Source organism: Haliotis rubra, unplaced genomic scaffold (assembly GCF_003918875.1).
Source record: "Haliotis rubra isolate DU_JTF1 unplaced genomic scaffold, ASM391887v1 Scf255, whole genome shotgun sequence".
NCBI classification, from domain to species: Eukaryota; Metazoa; Mollusca; class Gastropoda; order Lepetellida; family Haliotidae; genus Haliotis; species Haliotis rubra.
In genome coordinates this window covers 252,905-275,796 of record NW_025766614.1, presented here as the reverse complement: position 1 = coordinate 275,796, position 22,892 = coordinate 252,905, and the positions used below count along the sequence as shown (strand labels likewise).

Sequence of the window (22,892 nt, the reverse complement as noted above, 5' to 3'; positions counted from 1 at the left end):
TTGAAGGAGAAGGGAGATAAGCAATAATCATGAGTCAGGATAAGTATAAAAATAATAATTTTATCATAAAAATTACATATTTCATGTGTAAGGTTAATGAAATATTTGGCATAGTCAAATTTTAAATTGTGTTCCTTCAGCAAATTCAGGTGATCGAACAGGTAATAACAAACTGAATGGTTATTGGAAAATGATTGCCAAATGAGAACTGTTGATTCAAAGACAGAAACAATGTGCCTGAAGTAATTTGAGTACAGTGTGTGGTCATTACTGTGCTTAGTGAACATCATGTAACACAATGAATTTTGTTGCAGAAATTGAAACAACCGGTGCCAGTAGTGAATTTTACGACAAGTTCACCATCCGGTACCATCTGAGCATCATCTTCAAAACCATGTGGGGCATGCCCGCCCATCAGTCACGACTTGTGGAAGAGGCAAAGTAAGACAATCAAATCAGAAGGTGTTGCTTGGTTGGCTGGTTGTTTAACGCCGCACTCAGCAATAGTCCAGCTATATGGCGGCAGTCTGTAAATAATCAAGTCTGGACCAGACAATCCAGATCAAGAGCATGAGCATCGATCTGCGCAATTGGGAACCAATGACGTGTCGACCAAGTCAGCAAGCCTGACCACCCGATCCCGTTAGTTGCCTCTTACGACAAGCATTGGTTACTGAAGACCAATTCTAGACTGGATCTTCACAGGTCCTCAGGAGGTGTATTGGGAACAGGAAGGGTCAGATTGGACTAACTCTTGATTCCAGTTGGAGTCATTTCTAGAAGTAGAGTCTGTGAGCTCATTCTGAAAATGTCAATAGGAATGTGTGTCATGAATTTTGGAAAGTTGGCCGGCCATTCTCTAATCCATCGTGATGCATCTCTTAATACATCTATCACGATGACATCCCCACAGTATAATCTATATGTTATATTACTAATAGTTGCTGCTGAACCTTTTTTGCAAAAGTCGGTGGAACAGACAGTGAAGTATTCCTTGATACTTTTATTCAGCATTCGTCATGTAAGTGAAAATAGAAACAGTTTATGTCATTTCAGTCAGTGATGTTAACATAAAGTGTGAGTATGTACGCTCTAACCCTTTTGGTACAATCTCCTATTGATTTTTGTGTTTCAGTAATAGCAAGCACTTTGTAAAGTTTGTTAATATGTTGATGAATGACACCACATTCTTGCTGGACGAGAGTTTGGACTGTCTGAAGAGAATCCATGAAGTCCAGGAGCTCATGGACAACAAGTCTCAGTGGGATGCTCAGCCAAAGGTTCGAAGCATTTCCATGCTTAGTAAACACTCTCAAGCATCTCAATCAACATATTAATCACTTTTCATTCCTGGACCTTAAACCTCTCCCTATCATCACCCTAAAAACATCTCTACCGACACCCTCAAATATCTATCTAGCCTCACCCCCAAACATCTCTCCCCTTGCCCTCAAACATGTCTACCCTCACCCTCAATATCTCTACCATTACTTTCCAATATCTGTACCCTTGCCCTCACACTTCTCTCTACCGACCCCTCAAACATCTTTACCCTTTTTGGCCAAGGTTTTCATCCAATCCCTTTCCTCTATCTGAAACCTTTCCCTGTATATCTTAGCTAATGTACTTACACATCTCTCTTTCTTTCTTTGAAACATTTTATGATATTTTTCAGGATCAACAGCAATCTCGGCAAAGACAGCTCGCTATGGATGAGCGCCAGTGTCGGTCGTATCTAACACTTGCCACAGAGACGGTTGACATGTTCCACTATCTCACAGAAAAAATACAGAGCCCTTTCCTTATACCGGTAAGTTGGTCACCTTCTCTCTGATATAGCAGTATGAGATGAGGACATTTATTATCTCCCGCCACGAAGTGAGGGGGATATAGGTTTGAGCTCCGTCCGAGATGATGGGGACAGATTTTCTCAGAAACCGTTATAGATAGGGAAACTGAATTTCCTATGTGTTTTCAGGACATGAATGCCTTGATGGACTTTGAGAACAGGAAACAGTGCTACAATTTGTTTCAGCCATTGTTATGCTTTTCTTGACTTAGGCAGTGGGGTAGCCTAGTGGTTAAAGCGTTGCCTCGTCACACCGAAGACCAAGGTTTGAATCCCCACATGGGTACATTGTGTGAATCCCATTTCTGGTGTCCCCCGCCATGATGTTGCTGGAATATTGCTAAAAGCGGCGTAAAACCAAACTCACTCACTCACTCACTCACTTTTCTTGACATAGTGCACGTTATGTGTTTTCAGGACATGAATGTTGTGGTGGAGTGAAAAAGCAGGAACTGTGGGGGGGCCGGGGATATTGATGACCCTGCCTTCTTGTTCTGTCTTGACACCATGGAATCAGGAGACAAGCACTAACTGGAGGGACTAGTACTAACTTGGTTATTGTCTGTTTCAGGAATTAGCAGACCGACTAGCAGCAATGTTGAACTTTAACCTCCAGCAGCTATGTGGCGCCAAGTGTAAGAATCTGAAGGTGAAGAACCAGGAGAAGTATGGCTGGGAGCCCAAGAAACTGCTCAACAGCCTGACTGACATCTACCTGCACCTGGACTGTGAAGACTTTGCAAAGGCTATAGCCAATGATGAGGTGTGTGATCGCAGACTTTAGAGATGGAACTGGAACTAAATGTTAACATTAAATCAGTGATTCTGTTACCAATCATCCTTCATTCTGTTATTGACTGACATCCAGACATCTCAGATGGTTATGTGGTGGTGTGTGGTCCTGTGCATAGAGCTCAGGTCACAAATTAGGTGAAGTTAAGCAACGTTGAGCGCGGAGAGTCCTTGCATGGGTAACCGTGTTTGGCAGCTTGACTCCTGAGGGTTTCTAGGACTTCAGTCCTGCCCCACAACGACTGACTGACTGAGTTTAGTTTTACGCCGCTTTTAGCAATATTCCAGCAATATCACGGCGGGGGACACCAGAAATGGGCTTAACACATTGTGCCCATGTGGGGAATCGAACCCGGGTCTTTGGCGTGACGAGCCAACGCTTTAACCACTAGGCTACCCCACCACCCCGCCCCACAACGAAGCACATGTGATGCATGTGGTGTCACCTTAGGCAAATGAGTTTGTTCAAAGTTGCCTCTGTTCACCCTGCAGAAAATAGGTACCCGATGGGATAAGTCATGTGACTATTAACTTTCTAACGCCTTACAGGCAGCTTGGGTTATCCGGCGTATTAATAATCCGATTGAAGCACTCTGAGCATGCCCCTCCGTGGTACGGAATTCAGCACATTACAAATGTCCTTATTATTATGCCTGCTTCTATTTCAGAGATCCTACAGAAAGGAACTGTTCGAAGATGCCGTATTACGGATGATCAAAGCTTGTATAAAGACAGAGGCGGAGATTGCCAAGTTCCGTCAGCTCCAGAACGCTGTGGATGATATTGTAGCACAGAAAACAAAAGCTGAATTAGACTATGGTGACATACCAGATGAATTTAAAGGTATCAGGAATATCTTGAAGAATCTGATATAAATATCTGTATTTCCTGTTCACGCCAGCATTGACCCTTTCATGGTGGAGTGTGTTATGACCAAGGTGTTTTACTCCTCTTAATATTTATATAATGTGACAGGTTGATTTGTGATCATTCTCTGAAGTTATAAACTAAAGGTGAGATTATGGTATTGGCAAGTACAGGCATTTTAAACTGAGTTATGAAGTTGAAGTTATGTTGTTCTAGTTTGGAGAGTTAATGTGCTGGTTGTTGTAGACCCACTGATGGACACGCTGATGGAAGACCCAGTATTACTGCCCAGTGGTCACATCATGGACCGACCTATCATCATCCGCCACCTCCTCAACTCACAGACTGACCCCTTCAACAGACAGCCCCTCACCGAGGAGCAGCTCACACCAGGTGGGTCCAGCCACAGGGTCTCCAGCATTGGATCACACTGGCCATGGCAGATATGTAATGGTTGATGGTGACGACAACTGATGAAATGTTTGACACATGTAGTGTTATCTAAGGGAGGGACCATTTATAATTTATGGCTTGGGGTGGTGATGATGATGTTAAGAGGGGGGGATCACTCATTTTGTTCTGGGGAGGTAAAGGGGTGGGTTGGAGGGTGTAATCAATTTGTACACGTTTTAGGGGGATCAGCAATTTTGTACATAAAAATATTAAAAAATTATGCTTAAAAATGATGGGGATCATTGATTTTGTACATAACATGCAGGGTGTCACTTACTTTGTACATAATTTTAGGGGGAGTCATTCACATTCTCAATAAACATCGTCATCAGCCTGCCCTGGTCTCTAAAATGTACACAGTTGATTTTCGATCAACCCTCTACTCTCTATAGAATATATATGTGCGATACTAAGGTATTCAGTTATTGTTGCAGCAATATGTCCAACTTATCCACAGGCAACTAGACCTCCAGTACCTGGTTTACTGACTTATCTAGTACCTCAGCTAGTCCAATATCCAAATTCCATGTTTTTACTTGCAGACCTTGAACTGAAGAAGAAAATAGAAGAATGGAAAAAGTCCAAGAGAGGCTCCTCAAAGTGAACCAACAAAGGCAACACACATTTGTGAACAAGGATTATGTTGCCATGGCGACCCTGAGGAACACTGAACTTGTCATTGACTCCAATGAAAGCTGTTTCCTAACTCAATGAAATGTTTAGGGAACTGTCTTTTCATTCATAATTGACATTTGCACAGGGTGATCTTCAGAAACCACAGACTGTCAACACTTGTAAACAATCAATGAAAAGTGGCATTGTAGGACATGCATTTATAAAAGTCCAAGAAGTAGATCTTTATTTGTGATTCTGCATTTTTATGTGTTAAATATCAATAATCAATATCATTCTTTGCAAAACAAGAAAAAAATGAACTTGCTTGTTTTTATCATTAAAAGCAATTTTATTAACAGCAATGTATTCATTTATATTTCCACTTTGTGGTTAATATAAATGCGATTGATTAAAGGACATTATGTTGCTGGAAAAACACAACTATTTAAATGTATTCAAGGCAGTTATATTATTGACGAAATTATGCCTCAAGTTAATGCCTCAAAAAACATGTTTCAGTATATGTATGTGTCATAATGTTTGTCCAGTGCGTTGTGTCATATGTCAAGAAAAGAAAACAAATCACTCATCCTAGAGTTGACACATTACACACTAAGTTCGGTCCTTTCATTAGGTGAAATGTGTGACTGGCACTATTTCTAACTTTTAGGTCAAAAGATTCTTTTTTGTAGACAGCTTTATCTGAAGAAACTAAAACAATGTTTGTGTATGATATTTATGACTGATAATTTATAAATATTTTGTGAACGTGTTGCAGCTATCAGGAAATTGTCAGCATCTGAGTTTGTACCACAGGTATGATAGTAAAGACATTTCCCAGTAATTATAAAGTTTGTTAATTCTTTGTGTTGATCCCCTGAAAATGTGTAAATTTGTTCTACAGCAATACTCGACCTATATGATGGTTTATGAAAACACTGATGTGGATGCTATGAGTAGGACAGGCAATCCAACAAGTCACCAAACTTGACCTCCCACCCCATCTTGTTCCTCCCACCCCATCTTGTTCCTCCCACCCCATCTTGTTCCTCCCACCCCATCTTGTTCCTCCCACCCCATCTTGTTCCTCCCAGTCCATTTTGTTCGTCACTGTGATCAGCTTCCCATGCAGGTTACCTTAATGAAATAGGTAGATACATACTTTCAGGGGCGGAGGTACCATTGTAAAAAAGAGCCTGGGCTTACGCATGATTGTTGCTAAAAGGGTTGGGCAAGCCCTCAATACAATCTAAATATAAAGCTTTGCAACCTATCGGGCTTACACGAAAAAATTGGCTTGCTTTGCGCCTGACTTTGCTTGCCTCCGCTCTTGATAACTTGATAGTTCAGACCCAACATTATCGTGGGAGAGCGCAAGGTCGTAGGTTCGATCCCCGGAGCGTCAGACCAAAAGACATTGAAATATGGGGCTCAGCACTAATGGTACAACAAGGACTGGTCGGCTCGGAGTATAATGTGTCTGAAAGGGGTATTCATGCTTAACTGCAGCATGGTATCTCAGTGGGCTAGTTCTATAAAACCAGCTTCAGTCTGGGCTAGTACAAGCAGCCGCACATACACACACACACGTAGTCATGTGAGCTAGGTACGATGTTAAACAATTTCACCTCACCTCTGCATTATTGTGGGAGTGAAACATTCTTAGACTGTTGAGTCTTTCTGATCCCTTTTGAAACACTGATAACTGACTAGGTACAAATGAACCTGTAATGTCCTGCAACATTTGGGGTTGGGGATTTGTGTATGTGTGTGTGTGTGTGTGTGTGTGTGTGTTTTGTTGTTTTTTGGGGGAGGGGGTGTCTGTGACCTGGGTTGGGGGTTAGTGCTGGCACAGTTCTATTTTCCCCCCAAAAGAGATGCTTCTGATTGAATCTCTCATAATAACACAGTTCTACACAGATGCAGTTCATGGTTAGAACCAGCCTTATGACCTGGTGTAACCGCCCATGCATGGAAAACATCTATTATCTCGCCTTACACAACAATGTCGGCTACCCATTGGTCAAAACCGGTCACGTGCCACCGGTATATTTTCTATGTTAAACTGGACCATGCACGCCCCAGATTTAAAGCATTTTAGTGAGGGGTGCTCGTCGCTGTGAACACATAGTAACTTATAGTCTCCTCCTCATACTGGCAATCAAGCATCAGAATCCCCTGCCATTCCTTAAGGACCACCTGCGTCACTTAAAACATATTTTATACAGGATGATGTCAAGATGTCCTGAAGCAGTTCCATGGGGTTCATGTGACGGCTCCTTGGGCGCCATGGCGATATTTTTCGATGGTGTTTTTCTTCAACTGGGCGCTTACTGCTCAAGAACGGTGAGGTCTAGCGTCATTCTTGAATATCAGACGATTATTGAGTGCCCCAGATACTGTATTGAGATCCAACATACAATCATACGAAAGGTAACCTTACATTGAACCACCGTCTCCTGGTGATTTGCCTCGTTGAGGCGTCTCAACATGCGACGACGGCCGTCGGCAACGCGTAGAAAATGGCGAAAACCTACCCCATGACTGAAGTTGCGTGTTTTCTCGGAGCCTGCGTGTGTCTATAAGTGAGGGACGGGTGATTTCAGACGGAATTCCGTCAGACCCGCAGCCCGCAGCCTCCTGATGGTACTCTTCATTGCCAGCGCAGTTCGTCGGCACTGGTAATGGAATTGCGTCTTGCAAGGCGAATTAGAACTCAAGGCCATTGGTCTTCCTCAGTTGTACAGGTGTTGGTCGATCTCCATGTTGTTGATGTTGACAGCTTCTTCAGAAGGACAACACCGTTGGCCAAGTGCTTCCTCAAATGTGCAGAAATATCCGGGTGCTACATTTTCAAGTTAGCACTGGTGTAGCGACAGGACATCAACTGCACCATGCATGCCAATAACTTGCCATAGTGTATGTTCTGAAAGTCTGCGTCGTGCCATGTCACCAAAAGTTAAGTTTTATTACTGTTCTCTTCAAAATTAGTTCAGAAAGCTGTAGTGCATACTGCAATTATGAAACGTATACCTCAATGGTAATTGCGCCTTCGCATCACGTCAATATGCGACCCAAAGTTTTTGAGATAGTGTGAGAAACGTGCATTTCGGTATTGTTGGGTACGATCACCTCTTAAGACCAAAAGTTTAAGAAATGCCCTTTAAGTCAGGTGTTGCTTAATTAATGCTCATGTGTATATATTTGGTACCGTTTGCGTGCGTGTCTCGATCCTAACGTCTTATATCGCTTCCATACGATGCAGATGACACTTTGATGCCAAGGACGTTTCAACGTGACGTTGTCGTGACCCAGTTTCAAGCATATGCCAGTTTATTCGACCGTCAAATTACGTCTTTGACTTTTAAGAGGCATAAGTGCATTCAGTTGCTGCAATCCTCGGTAGAGACAGGTTATGCTCCTTGTCACGAGCATGCTGCGGATGAGAGTTCAGCAAACTATACATGTAAAATTTCATGGTATCCTGCAATACATCGAGAGACGTCTTCGTCGTAGTCTCAGCTGTGAGTATCACCCACTGTGTCATGAAACAGTCGGGGGGACGGGGGGGCTAGCGTAGTGGTTACAGCGTTCGGTCCTCACGCCAAAGACCAGGGTTCGATTCCAAACATAGATACAATGTGTGAAGCCCATTTCTGGTGTCCCCCGCTGTGATATTGTTGCAATATTGCTAAAAGCGGCGTAAAGATGAACTCACTGAAACAATGTAGAAGACATTGAATGATCTAGGTCAACGTGACCTCAGACAACTGTTTTACTGGAGCATGTCCTCTTGGACGAATGGGGTAACCCACATTTGAGGGTCGGTAACAACGCCATGGAGTTGGCACGTCGTCGGTGTTTCATACCTAGTAACGGTGGACAATCCCACACTGGAGATCAGATACAGGTAGCGACTGTAAAAAGAAAACGTCCAACAACACCATATTTACTTGTTACCGTGATATTGGAGGCCAGGGATGGTTGTAGTTCTGACGGGACGAACCACACACGCCCCGCACCCCTGTGGAAACATTATTTCTAGCATTAATTATTGAGTATCGAGTATTCTAAAAGAAAAGTCTCACAACACTAACTCATCTGGCGTAGTATTTCCCACAAAATTACGCCATGACTATACTGGCAAATCAAAAATTTATCCTCCACCTAACGGGGCCGTGAGGTAGCCTAGTGGATAAAGCGTTCGCCCGTCACGCCGAAGACCCAGGTTCGAATCCCCACATGGGTACAATGTGTGAAGCCAATTTCTGGTATCCCTCGCCGTGATATTGCTGGAATATTGCTAAAAGCAGCGTAAAACTAACTCACTCACTTCACCTAACGGGTGTGACTGTCTTCTTCCTTGCTCTGAATGATTTTCAATGGTGTGTCATATTATTTATCAGCTTGTATATGATACCTAGTCCACTAATATGACAAATATATACTTCCTTATTAGAGGGGGCGGTGGGGTAGCCTAGTGGATAAAGCGTTCGCTCGTCACGCCGAAGATCCGGGTTCGATTCCCCACATGGGTACAATGTGTGAAGCCCATGTCTGGTATCCCCCGCCGTGATATTGCTGGAATATTGGTCAAAGCGGCGTAAAACCAAACTCAGTCAGTCAGTCAGTCCTTATAAGAGGAGTATGTTTGATGACGCCCTGAGTATACATTGGTCTCCACCACGGATGTTTACTGTGTAACACCCAGTATTGTGATGCTATGTCAACATTATAGTGTGTTCAGCCCTCTAAACCTGCCTGAATTAAAAACGTTTCACAGTGTACCATTCATCCAGCACTTCCTTGTGTTCGTATGTTGGTTGTGAAGAATAACCTTTCAAGGTATGTGAATAAGCCAACGTTCGCAATCAATCAGTAACCTGTCATACGGAATGCTTCCTTACAAACAAAGTATTTTGAAACATTTTATAAGAGAACTAGTTTTATTAACACATCGTATTAAGCAAATATCGGGTTTTAATATTAGCAATGTTTTCATGGGAAGCAATGTTTTCATGGGCATATGAATCTATATGGTCTTGGTATACTTAACTGACGTAACAGGTGATTTGGCTCGCGCTTATGTTAAAGTAGAGACAGAGTTACTATCACAGTAACAAGAAAAATTCCACAGCTACTGAAGCATCGCGGTAGATGCCTAGTAGCGCAGTTTGGTGTGTCGTTTCAGTACCCGTGAGGATCCGGGTTAGAAATAGCTTTCAGTAACCCATGCTTGTCGTAAAAGGCGATTAACGGGACTTGGTTGACACATGTCATCGTATCACAATTGCGTAGATCGATGCTCATGTTGTTGATCACTGGACTGTCTGGTCCAGACTCGATTATTTACAGACCGCCGCCATATAGCTGGAATATTGCTGAGTGCGGTAATATATGCGTATCGTTTCAGTCGTAATAAAGCCAGTCCATGTTAATGTAACAAACGGTTAGAGCTGAGTAGTTTCACTAGACTTACGACTATCTTAGTGTTAATCTCGCCTTGTAGAGCGGAACATGTATTTTTGCATGTAGGCCGATAAAACCAGACAAGACGTCGATATTGGGAATGGTATTTCAAAGTGCTTACTGTTAACAATTCGATTTTAGAAAACCGTGCACCAAATACACAATAAGCCATACATAATAGTTTGTCATTTTTATAGCATCCATATAATGATTGAGTTCACGTTGAGGAGGCTATATAACCAGACCCACAGTTTTATCAGTTAGCGCAGACATGTTGTGTTGGTGTCAAGATGGATATCTCCACACACATACCGATCTGGATCTCCGTGTTGTTGATGATGACAGCTTCCTCAGATCAACAACCGGGTAGGTTAATATGTCTTCCGAGCTACTTCACCGTTTAGCGAGTGAACAATTCGTGATTCTCATACACAGGGTAAGGTGATACAAACAATCTCTGGAAACCATGACTCATGACTCATAACAGAATTCACCCGTAAAGATCCGGGTTAGAATTGATTGTCAGTAACCCATGCTTGTCGTAAGAGCGACTAACGGGATCAGGTGGTCAGGCTCGCTGACTTGGTTGACAGATGTCATCGTATAGCAATTGCGTAGATCGATGATCATGCTATTGATCACTGGATTGTCTGGTTCAGCCCCCGTATAGTTGTAATATTGCTAATTGCGGCGTAGAACTAAATTCACTCACTCATAACAGAATTAGAATACTCCAGCAATACCAAGGCGGAGGACACTAGAAATGGGCTTCACACATTGTAACCACATCGGGAATCGAATCCGGGCTTTCGACGTAACGAGCGAACGCTTTAACCACAAGTTTCCCCCACCGTCCCATGACTGAAAGGAATGTCGAGGTTGTTTTTCTAGAATAAATAATCTGAGTATTAGAATATGTAATTAGAATTAGGAGAGATCACAGACATTCGAGCCTATGCTCGATCCTGTTTTCAGAAAACTTCATCTTGATGTATTTTACTCGACAGAGAATAGAAAACATCTAGTTCTTTCATGTCACTATAATGATAGTAAAGAATCGGGTATGGTGTAACTTGTTTTTGAGTCTATAAGTCCAGTGTGGTTCTCTCTTTGATGATTAATTGTTCTTAAGCACATTCAGTGTTATTTTGTTGTGTAATACGATCTGTCCTGACCTCAAATTGACGGGGACCGATACGTCATTTCCTGTGACCTTAACCTGTTACTGTTTAAATAACCTAGAATAACGCTTAGTCTCTGGAAATATATAATTTTGATAGAAACAAATAGCTCAAACAATTTGTAAAGTGACACTTTTTGTCAATGGTTGAGCCTATCAATAGTTAATCTAGGCAAACGCCAAGTTTCTGAAAATATATAACTCTCATCTCTGAGAAAAACGAAAAGCTCCATTTAAATTGAAAAGGAGCCAGCTGCCACAGTGAGATGGGAAATTCAGAACTTGATTCAAATCAAAGACTTACATCGTTTAGAATTTGGACTAAAGTACTGTCGGAAATGCTGGAAAAATGCTTTTTGACTTTTATGTAAAAATCGTAGATATTACAATTACTTAAATAACAAATATCACTTTAAGAAACATCTACTTAATGTAGACCGAGGTAATAAAGTTGAGACATGCCCTAAAATGTGTTTTTACATATGAAAATATCAAAAACTTAGAAAAATAAGAGGTAGTGCAACGTTATTTGATACAAACATTAACTGCCTGTGTTATGTCATCAGCATGCACGGTATCGACAGGTGAAATTGACACCTGAGCACAAGCTCGGGTGAGGGGTCATCTCAATACATCTTTTTCTTCATAATGTTGAATATGTGTACGTATAGTATACGTATTGGTTATGTAAGGGATCATGTGATATCCACATTTCGCACACCAACAACACCTATATATATATATATATATGTGTGTGTGTGTGTGTGTGTGTTTTGAAATAAATATACGAATTATTGTGCATGAGAAAGAATCCCATCACTTGTGTTATTTTATCGATTGATTGTAGAAATGTACAACGTTTTAATAAATGTTTTGCATGTCATTAGTATATTTCTTTGCAAAAATATGGATGTAATTCGGTCAATGTAATCCAGTTGTGAACATTGGCAAAAGATTTAACGAAGTCACTGGTATAGCTTCCCAGGTTTGCTTTTGAGACTGTCCCTGTCTTGTCTGATTTGTTTCTGTAATGAACCCTTTCTAAACTAATGAAAGGTTTACGTCTGTCTTTCTCGAGCACAAAAAACGTATAAACCTTTGCAACAATCGACTGCAAATAGTAAACGCTGTGATAAAGATGTGCATGCATGGCGGGAAACGTATTTATTAAGACTTAACATTTATATTAATTTGTCTTCAATGAAGAAACAATAATTAAGTCAAGTAACACAAACATTCAACATTTTATTTGTTTAAGAAAAACGTTAATTTTTTTTTGCACCACCTGTATTATTAGCATAAATTTAAAGACTATTTCAGATTTCTCATGTTAAACTCCTGTAAACTGTCCTTTAAATGCATGGAAATGTTAAATCGATTAAAATAAAAATTAGGTACACTATAGGTGAGTTGATATATTGACAACATAGTACATTTAACACCTTTATCAAAGTATTAAGGTTAAAAAGCATTTTTCTAGCATTTCCGACAGTACTTTAGTGAAGGGAGTGAGAGGAATCGACAATAGCATGTTTCAGGGTGTGTGAGGCTGCATTACTCATTTCCTGATGGAACGAAATACCTCCCACGTAAATCAGAAAGCGACAATGTCCAGTTAGATTGAACCCCTCCTTCATAACGTTACAGTTTTCTCCACCCACTGAGAAATATATTATTTTTGATCTTTTATTCAGAAAATTTTAACACATCATTCGAAGTCAGCCCAGGACGAATCGTGCTTGGTGGCATGGGACCTACGAGCAGGATGGGCTTGACATGTTTACATCATGGCATCCAACATGGCGGCCTCACGACGCAAGGAATGGAGGTGGGCAAGACAGTCGATAACAGGAGAATACAGATGGCGACTCTCCGACGTGGAGACACAAGTCCTCACATTGTTGATGACTCGATAAGAAAGCGCGCATCTTCATCCGGGATCATCACCGATAGGGGTGGTTATATGTACATCAGCTTGTACCAGCTGAGATGTGACGACCAGGGGATGTATTACTGCAAGTCCAACTTCACCAACAACACAACCATTGTCTTGTATCACAATGTCACAGTCACAGGTAACCACAGTCTTGTATCACAGTGTCACGGTCACAGGTAACCATTGTCTTGTATCACAATGTCACGGTCACAGGTAACCAATGTCTTGTATCACAATGTCACGGTCACAGGTAACCATTGTCTTGGATCACAATGTCACGGTCACAGGTAACCGTTGTCCTGGATCACAATGTCACGGTCACAGGTAACCATTGTCTTGTATCACAATGTCACGGTCACATGTAACCATTGTCTTGTATCACAATGTCACAGTCACAGGTAACCATTGTCTTGGATCACAATGTCACGGTCACAGGTAACCGTTGTCTTGGATCACAATGTCACGGTCACAGGTAACCGTTGTCTTGGATCACAATGTCACGGTCACAGGTAACCATTGTCTTGTATCACAATGTCACAGTCACAGGTAACCATTGTCTTGTATCACAATGTCACTGCCACAGGTAACCATTGTCTTGTATCACAATGTCACGGTCACAGGTAACCATTGTCTTGTATCACAATGTCACAGTCACAGGTAACCATTGTCTTGGATCACAATGTCACTGTCACAGGTAACCGTTGTCTTGGATCACAATGCCACTGTCACAGGTAACCATTGTCTTGGATCACAATGTCACGGTCACAGGTAACCATTGTCTTGGATCACAATGTCACGGTCACAGGTAACCATTGTCTTGTATCACAATGTCACTGTCACAGGTAACCATTGTCTTGGATCACAATGTCACGGTCACAGGTAACCATTGTCTTGTATCACAATGTCACGGTCACAGGTAACCATTGTCTTGTATCACAATGTCACGGTCACAGGTAAAATGTCACTCACAATGTCACAGGTAACCATTGTCTTGTATCACAATGTCACGGTCACAGGTAACCATTGTCTTGTATCACAATGTCACTGTCACAGGTAACCATTGTCTTGTATCACAATGTCACACGGTCACAGGTAACCATTGTCTTGTATCACAATGTCACGGTCACAGGTAACCATTGTCTTGTATCACAATGTCACAGTCACAGGTAACCATTGTCTTGGATCACAATGTCACGGTCACAGGTAACCATTGTCTTGGATCACAATGTCACGGTCACAGGTAACCATTGTCTTGGATCACAATGTCACGGTCACAGGTAACCATTGTCTTGTATCACAATGTCACTGTCACATGTAACCATTGTCTTGGATCACAATGTCACGGTCACAGGTAACCGTTGTCTTGTATCACAATGTCACTGTCACAGGTAACCATTGTCTTGTATCACAATGTCACTGTCACAGGTAACCATTGTCTTGTATCACAATGTGGAGCACAGTGGTGTAGTGGTTAGCATGCTGGCCTCTCACGCCAAAGGCCCGGGTTCGAATCCCAGTGGAAACACCAAAATTTGTGACCTGGGTCTCATACTGTGTTGTGTCCCTGGGCAAGGCACTTCGTCCTCATTGCACTCAGTCCACCCAGCTGTTCAAAATGGGTACCTGAGAAGCGGATGTACGGACCTATACGACCGCGCGAAGCGCTTAGTTGCGGCTTTAAAAGTAAAATTCCGTCAGGGTAATAATGTAACGCCAGACAGCAGCATCGTGTTGGATTCTAGGCGCAAAAATTAGCATTATTATTATTAATAATGTCACGGTCACAGGTAACCATTGTCCGGGAATATAACACGTTGAAGTAAGCGTAAACTAAATACAGTGGCCCGGTCGTCTAAGGCACCGCAATCAGCTGTGCAGAGTTGCGTCCCTTGGGCAGAAACCTATGATCGTTAATTCGAATCTCAATTCGACGGGTGTATGTTTCTTGGTTTGTATCCACCATACTCGTGAGTTTCACTAAACTAATGAAAGTGTAGGACCAGCATCACTTTGGACCTTCAGTCCACATTTTGTTGACAGGTCCTGCTGTGACTGGAATACTGTTCGAAGTGGCATCAGGCCCAGCTTACTCGCTCATTTGCAGGCAAATTCGATACTTTAATTCCGACTCTGACAAAGACCACTTTAAATGTATTGTTGTATTATGTAGACTGTATATAAAATACAACAATATGTCCTGTTTCAGCAACTGCCCACATCCCTTACATGAGGGTGACGCCTAGTGGTTCACGACATAGCGTCGGCCTTGACCTTCATATTAGATGTAGCGGACGAGTAGGCAGCCAATTCAACTCAAGCCTTTGGAGATGGGAATGGCGGAGCGCGGGCGAGTCACGCAGCTGGACAGAATACCCACACAAGGAACGCATCAGTTATGAACGTCCGACCGAGGACCCAGTCAGTAAGTGTGAACTCCAGGCAGCAAGCACGCTCACCCACACCATCACGGACCTGGACGATTGTCGCCGGATTCGATGTTCCGTCGGTGATGTCAAGTACAGTGATGAAGTCACCATACGTCTGGACAGTCCAGGTCAGTGTACATTGCAGTTTCAAAATATTCACATTTGAGAATCGATCTCATAAAAGTGCTAGGGTACCAACCTGAAGATCGGACGACTCCTTCGAAGGAAACCGCTTTGGGTGAACATTCTCTTGAGCCAATCAGCGTCGAGGTTTTCTAGCCAGCCAATCCAGAGTGCCGATGCTCCTGAAGTCGACACATTCAGAACAGCATATCTAATTTCTGTATTTTGAAACGAACGTGTAGCGATCAGCTCCGAATTGAATTAATAATCATTGAGCGACGATGTCATATTTTATGCACCATGTCGTTTCTGAGAGCCTTGGTAGGAGGTCTATTTTGTTCTATGTGGATGTTCTGTTGTTAAAATCGACATGTTCGACTCGGTATAGAAATGAAGGCTGATGTTATAAACATGGGCGGATCCAGGAATTTTGAAAGGAGGGGGGTTCAGGGGGTTCAACGCAAAAATCTTATATGTGATCTTATGTCATTTTCAAAAGGGGAGGGTTGGACCCACCCACACCCACACCCACACCCACACACACACACACACACACACCCTGAAATAATGATTGGCTACTGGCGAACACATCAGTAACATCGGTTAAATGTAACATTGGTTTCTCCATTACACTTCCTCGGTACACTAACAGTTGTCATACTTCCAGTTGGACTTTAAGTATGTGAAGCCCATTTGCTGGAATATTGCTAAAAGCAGCGTAAAACCCAACTCACTCACTCGTTTTGACTTTGCGTGCATGCAATGATGTGCCTGACACTGAGAGTGTGGGTTCAATCCCGGATGGGACTCAACCCCAAACTATATTGTGCCAAAAACAACATGTCACATATGACCACTTTTGATATGGCATTGTGTATGACAAAGCCTTTTGGTGATTTAATGTGACTGAACATGTAGAAGTCACTGTAAGTTGAAGAGTACTGTCTATTATTTCAAGATGGCGAGCCCAGCCTTCATGGCGACAAGTCAACTCTCCTTGTGTACTGTGTGAGCGTATTCCTGCTCCTGGCAACTGCGCTTTGTCTTACAGCAACAATGTATCTCACGTGGAGACGGCGTCGTGCGAGACGACAAGGTATAGCTAGTCATTATTTATTTATGGTACAACTATTCATTATGTATTTCAGATATAACTATTCATTACATATGTAATGTATAGCAATTCGTTATTAATTTAAGTTCTAACTTTTTCTTATTTATTTAATACATATTTAACTAAATAAGTATTTATATATGTATAAAGATAAATAGTAATTTAGTTAAATATACAGTTCAATAAATATATATTTATTCAAGTTATACGTTACTACTATCTATTTTTTCAGTTATTTATAACTGTAAATAATTTATTCAATCAAGATGTAACTTTTTATTATGATCATCTATAATACATTTCACTGCTTCACGTCTTCTGTGACGTCAGTCAATCACTCACTCTATAATACATTTCACTACTTCACGTCTTCTACGACGTCAGTCAATCACTCACTCTATAATACATTTCACTGCTTCACGTCTTCTGTGACGTCAGTCAATCACTCACTCTATTATACATTTCACTGCTCCATCGTCTTCTGTGACGTCAGTCAATCACTCACTCTATAATACATTTCACTGCTCCATCGTCTTCTGTGACGTCAGTCAATCACTCACTCTATAATACATTTCACTGCTTCACGTCTTCTGTGACGTCAGTCAATCACTCACTCTATAATACATTTCACTGCCTCACTTCTTCTGTAACGTCAGTCAATCATTCACTCTATTATACATTTCACTGCCTCACGTCTTCTGTGACGTCAGTCAATCACTCACTCTATAATACATTTCACTGCTCCATCGTCTTCTGTGACGTCAGTCAATCACTCACTCTATAATACATTTCACTGCCTCACGTCTTCTGTGACGTCAGTCAATCACTCACTCTATAATACATTTCACTGCCTCACGTCTTCTGTAACGTCAGTCAATCACTCACTCTATAATACATTTCACTGCCTCACGTCTTCTGTGACGTCAGTCAATCACTCACTCTATAATACATTTCACTGCCTCCATCGTCTTCTGTGACGTCAGTCAATCACTCACTCTATAATACATTTCACTGCTTCACGTCTTCTGTGACGTCAGTCAATCACTCACTCTATAATACATTTCACTGCTCCATCGTCTTCTGTGACGTCAGTCAATCACTCACTCTATAATACATTTCACTGCCTCACGTCTTCTGTGACGTCAGTCAATCACTCACTCTATTATACATTTCACTGCCTCACGTCTTCTGTAACGTCAGTCAATTACTCACTCTATAATACATTTCACTGCCTCACGTCTTCTGTGACGTCAGTCAATCACTCACTCTATAATACATTTCACTGCCTCACGTCTTCTGTGACGTCAGTCAATCACTCACTCTATAATACATTTCACTGCCTCACGTCTTCTGTGACGTCAGTCAATCACTCACTCTATAATACATTTCACTGCCTCACGTCTTCTGTAACGTCAGTCAACCACTCACTCTATAATACATTTCACTGCCTCACGTCTTCTGTGACGTCAGTCAATCACTCACTCTATAATACATTTCACTGCCTCACGTCTTCTGTGACGTCAGTCAATCACTCACTCTATAATACATTTCACTGCCTCACGTCTTCTGTGTCAATCATTCACTCTATTATACATTTCAGTCAATCACTCACTCTATAATACATTTCACTGCCTCACGTCTTCTGTGACGTCAGTCAATCACTCACTCTATAATACATTTCACTGCCTCACGTCTTCTGTGACGTCAGTCAATCACTCACTCTATAATACATTTCACTGCCTCACGTCTTCTGTAACGTCAGTCACGTCCACTCACTCTATAATACATTTCACTGCCTCACGTCTTCTGTGACGTCAGTCAATCACTCACTCTATAATACATTTCACTGCCTCACGTCTTCTGTGACGTCAGTCAATCACTCACTCTATAATACATTTCACTGCCTCACTTCTTCTGTGACGTCAGTCAATCACTCACTCTATAATACATTTACTGCCTCACGTCTTCTGTAACGTCGTCAAGTCAATAATACATTTCTGCCTCACGTCTTCTACACGTTCAATCACTCACTCTATAATCTTCACTGCCTCACGTCTTCTGTAACGTCAGTCAATCACTCACTCTATAATACATTTCACTGCCTCACGTCTTCTGTGACGTCAGTCAATCACTCACTCTATAATACATTTCACTGCTTCACGTCTTCTGTGACGTCAGTCAATCACTCACTCTATAATACATTTCACTGCTCCATCGTCTTCTGTGACGTCAGTCAATCACTCACTCTATAATACATTTCACTGCCTCACGTCTTCTGTGACGTCAGTCAATCACTCACTCTATAATACATTTCACTGCCTCACGTCTTCTGTAACGTCAGTCAAATCACTCACTCTATAATACATTTCACTGCCTCACGTCTTCTGTGACGTCAGTCAATCACTCACTCTATAATACATTTCACTGCTTCACGTCTTCTGTGACGTCAGTCAATCACTCACTCTATAATACATTTCACTGCTTCACGTCTTCTGTGACGTCAGTCAATCACTCACTCTATAATACATTTCACTGCCTCACGTCTTCTGTAACGTCAGTCAATCACTCACTCTATTATACATTTCACTGCCTCACGTCTTCTATTATACATTTCAACGTCAAATCAGTCAATCACTCACTCTATAATACATTTCACTGCCTCCTCACGTCTTCTGTGACGTCAGTCAATCACTCACTCTATAATACATTTCACTGCCTCACGTCTTCTGTGACGTCAGTCAATCACTCACTCTATAATACATTTCACTGCCCTCACGTCTTCTGTAACGTCAGTCAATCACTCACTCTATAATACATTTCACTGCCTCACTGCCTCACGTCTTTCTGTGACGTCAATCACTCACTCTATAATACATTTCACTGCCTCACTTCTTCTGTGACGTCAGTCAATCCTCAGTCTACTCTATAATACATTTCACTGCCTCACGTCTTCTGTGACGTCAGTCAATCACTCACTCTATAATACATTTTTCTCACGTCTTCTGTGTGATCACACTCTATAATACATTTCACTGCCTCGTCTTCTGTGACGTCACTCACTCTATAATACATTTCACTGCCTCACGTCTTCTGTGACGTCAGTCAATCACTCACTCTATAATACATTTCACTGCCTCACGTCTTCTGTACGTCACGTCAGTCAATCATTTCACTGCCTCACTCTGTATTATTTCACTGCGCGTCAATCAATCTCACTCTATTATACATTTCACTGCTCACGTCTTCTGTGACAGTCAATCACTCACTCTATAATACATTTCACTGCTTCTGTCGTCTTCTGTAATACACGTCACGTCAGTCAATCACTCATCTATAATACATTTCACTGCCTTACGTCTTCTGTACAGTCAACCACTTCTATAATACACTGCCTCACGTCTTTCTGTAACTCTATTATACATTTCAGTCAATCACTCAGTCAACCCTCACTCTATATACATACTGCCTCATTTCACAGTGCTCTCACGTCTTCTTACATTTCACTGCCTCACGTTCTCTGTGACGTCAGTCAATCACTCACTCTATAATACATTTCACTGCCTCACGTCTTCTGTGACGTCAGTCAATCACTCACTCTATATATACACGTTTCACGTCAGTCAATCACTCTACATTTCACTGCCTCTTCACGTCTTCTCAATCACTCAACGTACATTTCACTGCCTCAATCACGTCAGTCAACAATCTCACTCTATAATACATTTCACTGCCTCACGTCTTCTGTAACGTCAGTCAATCACTCACTCTATAATACATTTCACTGCCTCACGTCTTCTGTAACGTCAGTCAATCACTCACTCTATAATACATTTCACTGCCTCACGTCTTCTGTGACGTCAGTCAATCACTCACTCTATAATCACTCACTCTATAACATCACGTCTTCTGTGACGTCAGTCAATCACTCACTCTATAATACATTTCACTGCCTCACGTCTTCTGTGACGTCAGTCAATCACTCACTCTATAATACATTTCACTGCCTCACGTCTTCTGTGACGTCAGTCAATCACTCACTCTATAATACATTTCACTGCCTCACGTCTTCTGTAACGTCAGTCAATCACTCTCTATTATACATTTCACTTTCACTGTCTCACGTCTTCTGTGACGTCAGTCAACCACTCACTCTATAATACATTTCACTGCCTCACGTCTTCTGTGACGTCAGTCAATCACTCACTCTATTATACATTTCACTGCCTCACGTCTTCTGTAACGTCAGTCAATCACTCACTCTATTATACATTTCACTGCTTCACGTCTTCTGTAACGTCAGTCAATCACTCACTCTATAATACATTTCACTGCTTGACTTCTTCTGTGACGTCAGTCAACCACTCCCGGCCTTCAATGGACACGACATCGAGGTGTCGACCTCAGTTGTGACGCAGTGGTAATGTTTATGTCATTAATATTTAATCTTAATAATGATACACCGTTTCTTGATGCAGTGGTAATGTTTTAGTAATAAATATTTAATCTTAATAATGATACACCGTTTCTTGACGCAGTGGTAATGTTTTAGTAATAAATATTTAATCTTAATAATGATACACCGTTTCTTGATGCAGTGGTAATGTTTTAGTAATAAATATTTAATCTTAATAATGATACACCGTTTCTTGACGCAGTGGTAATGTTTTAGTAATAAATATTTAATCTTAATAATGATACACCGTTTCTTGATGCAGTGGTAATGTTTTAGTAATAAATATTGGTATGGATAGACCTTTTTGCTGCTTAATTGGAATGCAATCAATTCTAAATTACGTATTGTGTCTAATCTTGTAAATAAACTGAAACCAAAGCCATACATCTAGTACTGTGTTAACAAACAAACACACAAGCAAACATGCATGCATTTATAGCGCGATGATATATTTGTATAAACTGTTATATTTGTTACCAGGAATTTAACCAATCACAGCGAACCTGACTGACGTTTACGTTGTATCTCTTCCATAGATGCAGTGGAGCCTCGCCGCTCGAGATCCCAGGAAACAGGGGGGTTGCAGTTCATATCGTTCCCCAGTGTGGACGCCGACATGTATGGGGACAGTCTCAAACCTCCTTTGCCCGACTCCAACATTTAGATGACTCCTGAAACTGTTGTGGCTCATGATTTCAACAAATGCAATGCTTGTGATGAATGTAGATCTTAACAAAGAAAAGCACCCGTTATGTTATGTTTCTGAATGTTTCATGCCATGTTGATCCGACAGTTAATATACCTGCCACGGCATCCGCGGTGGTAGGACAGAAGCAGCCGGTAACTCTCGGTCTGTTAGCCCGATCTTTGGATGACAGTTGACAGCCACCGGCTGACATCATCCAGGCTGTTTTCAACCGTCTGGAGTCTTTACTTTACCACCGCTGCCTCCCCCGTACCCACGGAAATGGTGTTGTCACAGGCGATACTGACAGTTGTCACGCCGTCCTTCTTTAGGGAGTGTTTCTTGGTGACCATGTATTGGTTTTGTCAGTGAACTTTTAATAATAAAACGTCCATCACACAAATGACCAAATATTATGTTGTTATTTACACCACTTTGTTTGAAGCCCGATCGGGTTTTCCGTTATATTTCAAAGGATCCCCACGATATTGAGAAGACACGACACATGTTCACCGGATCATTATTTGCTGATTATGTCAGCTGACCCACAGTTGAAAGCCCTCGAATGTTTTCGTTTGTTCTAGCGCTAGTTCTGTCCAGTAACCACGCCATGAACAATTTGCCACGGGGGTCTGGCTGTTGTAGTGATCCTGCACCGTATCATTCACCAAACTCAGCAACTCTGTACATGTCATGTTGCCCGACATTGACTTCACACGATGTCCCTGGAGACGCCCCTAGACACGTGCCTATCCTTCCAGAGTTAATCTAGAAAACTGTTCCTATTGGCTTTCGGCATTCTATATCTGTTGTTGTTCTAGAGGATGACCTTTTTGACCGCCGCTCCCAACACCTGGTGTTATTCTAAAGGGTGACTTCTATGACCACGGCTCCCAACACCTGGTGTTATTCTGAAGGGTGACCTCTATG

The 22,892-nt window shown here is 41.8% G+C and overlaps 2 protein-coding genes across 2 annotated transcripts in view; both read left to right on the top strand.

The window, feature by feature from the left end:
• The window catches only part of LOC124279699 (ubiquitin conjugation factor E4 B-like), a 46,664-nt gene extending 41,244 nt beyond the window's left edge, over positions 1–5,420 (top strand). The window contains exons 18-24 of the mRNA XM_046715538.1: positions 315–441; positions 1,136–1,280; positions 1,676–1,810; positions 2,421–2,612; positions 3,310–3,484; positions 3,755–3,901; positions 4,504–5,420. Coding sequence (XP_046571494.1) covers positions 315–441; positions 1,136–1,280; positions 1,676–1,810; positions 2,421–2,612; positions 3,310–3,484; positions 3,755–3,901; positions 4,504–4,565 — 983 coding nt within the window. The 3' untranslated portion in view covers positions 4,566–5,420. The remainder of the gene's footprint in view (positions 1–314; positions 442–1,135; positions 1,281–1,675; positions 1,811–2,420; positions 2,613–3,309; positions 3,485–3,754; positions 3,902–4,503) is intronic.
• A 7,504-nt stretch (positions 5,421–12,924) lies between these two features.
• LOC124279684 lies at positions 12,925–22,368 on the top strand. Its single transcript, XM_046715520.1, has 4 exons — positions 12,925–13,300; positions 15,368–15,715; positions 16,669–16,806; positions 21,814–22,368. Exons 1-4 carry the CDS (start codon positions 12,973–12,975, stop codon positions 21,939–21,941), a joined length of 942 nt encoding a protein of 313 aa, XP_046571476.1. The 5' UTR covers positions 12,925–12,972; the 3' UTR covers positions 21,942–22,368.
• Positions 22,369–22,892: the final 524 nt, after the last annotated feature.

Coding starts and splice junctions, on each gene's coding strand:
- LOC124279684 (XM_046715520.1), top strand. CDS start 12,973: ATGGGACCTACGAGCAGGATGGGCTTGACATGTTTACATCATGGCATC. Junction 13,301..15,367: donor TCACAATGTCACAGTCACAG/GTAACCACAGTC, acceptor GTCCTGTTTCAG/CAACTGCCCACATCCCTTAC. Junction 15,716..16,668: donor CATACGTCTGGACAGTCCAG/GTCAGTGTACAT, acceptor TATTATTTCAAG/ATGGCGAGCCCAGCCTTCAT.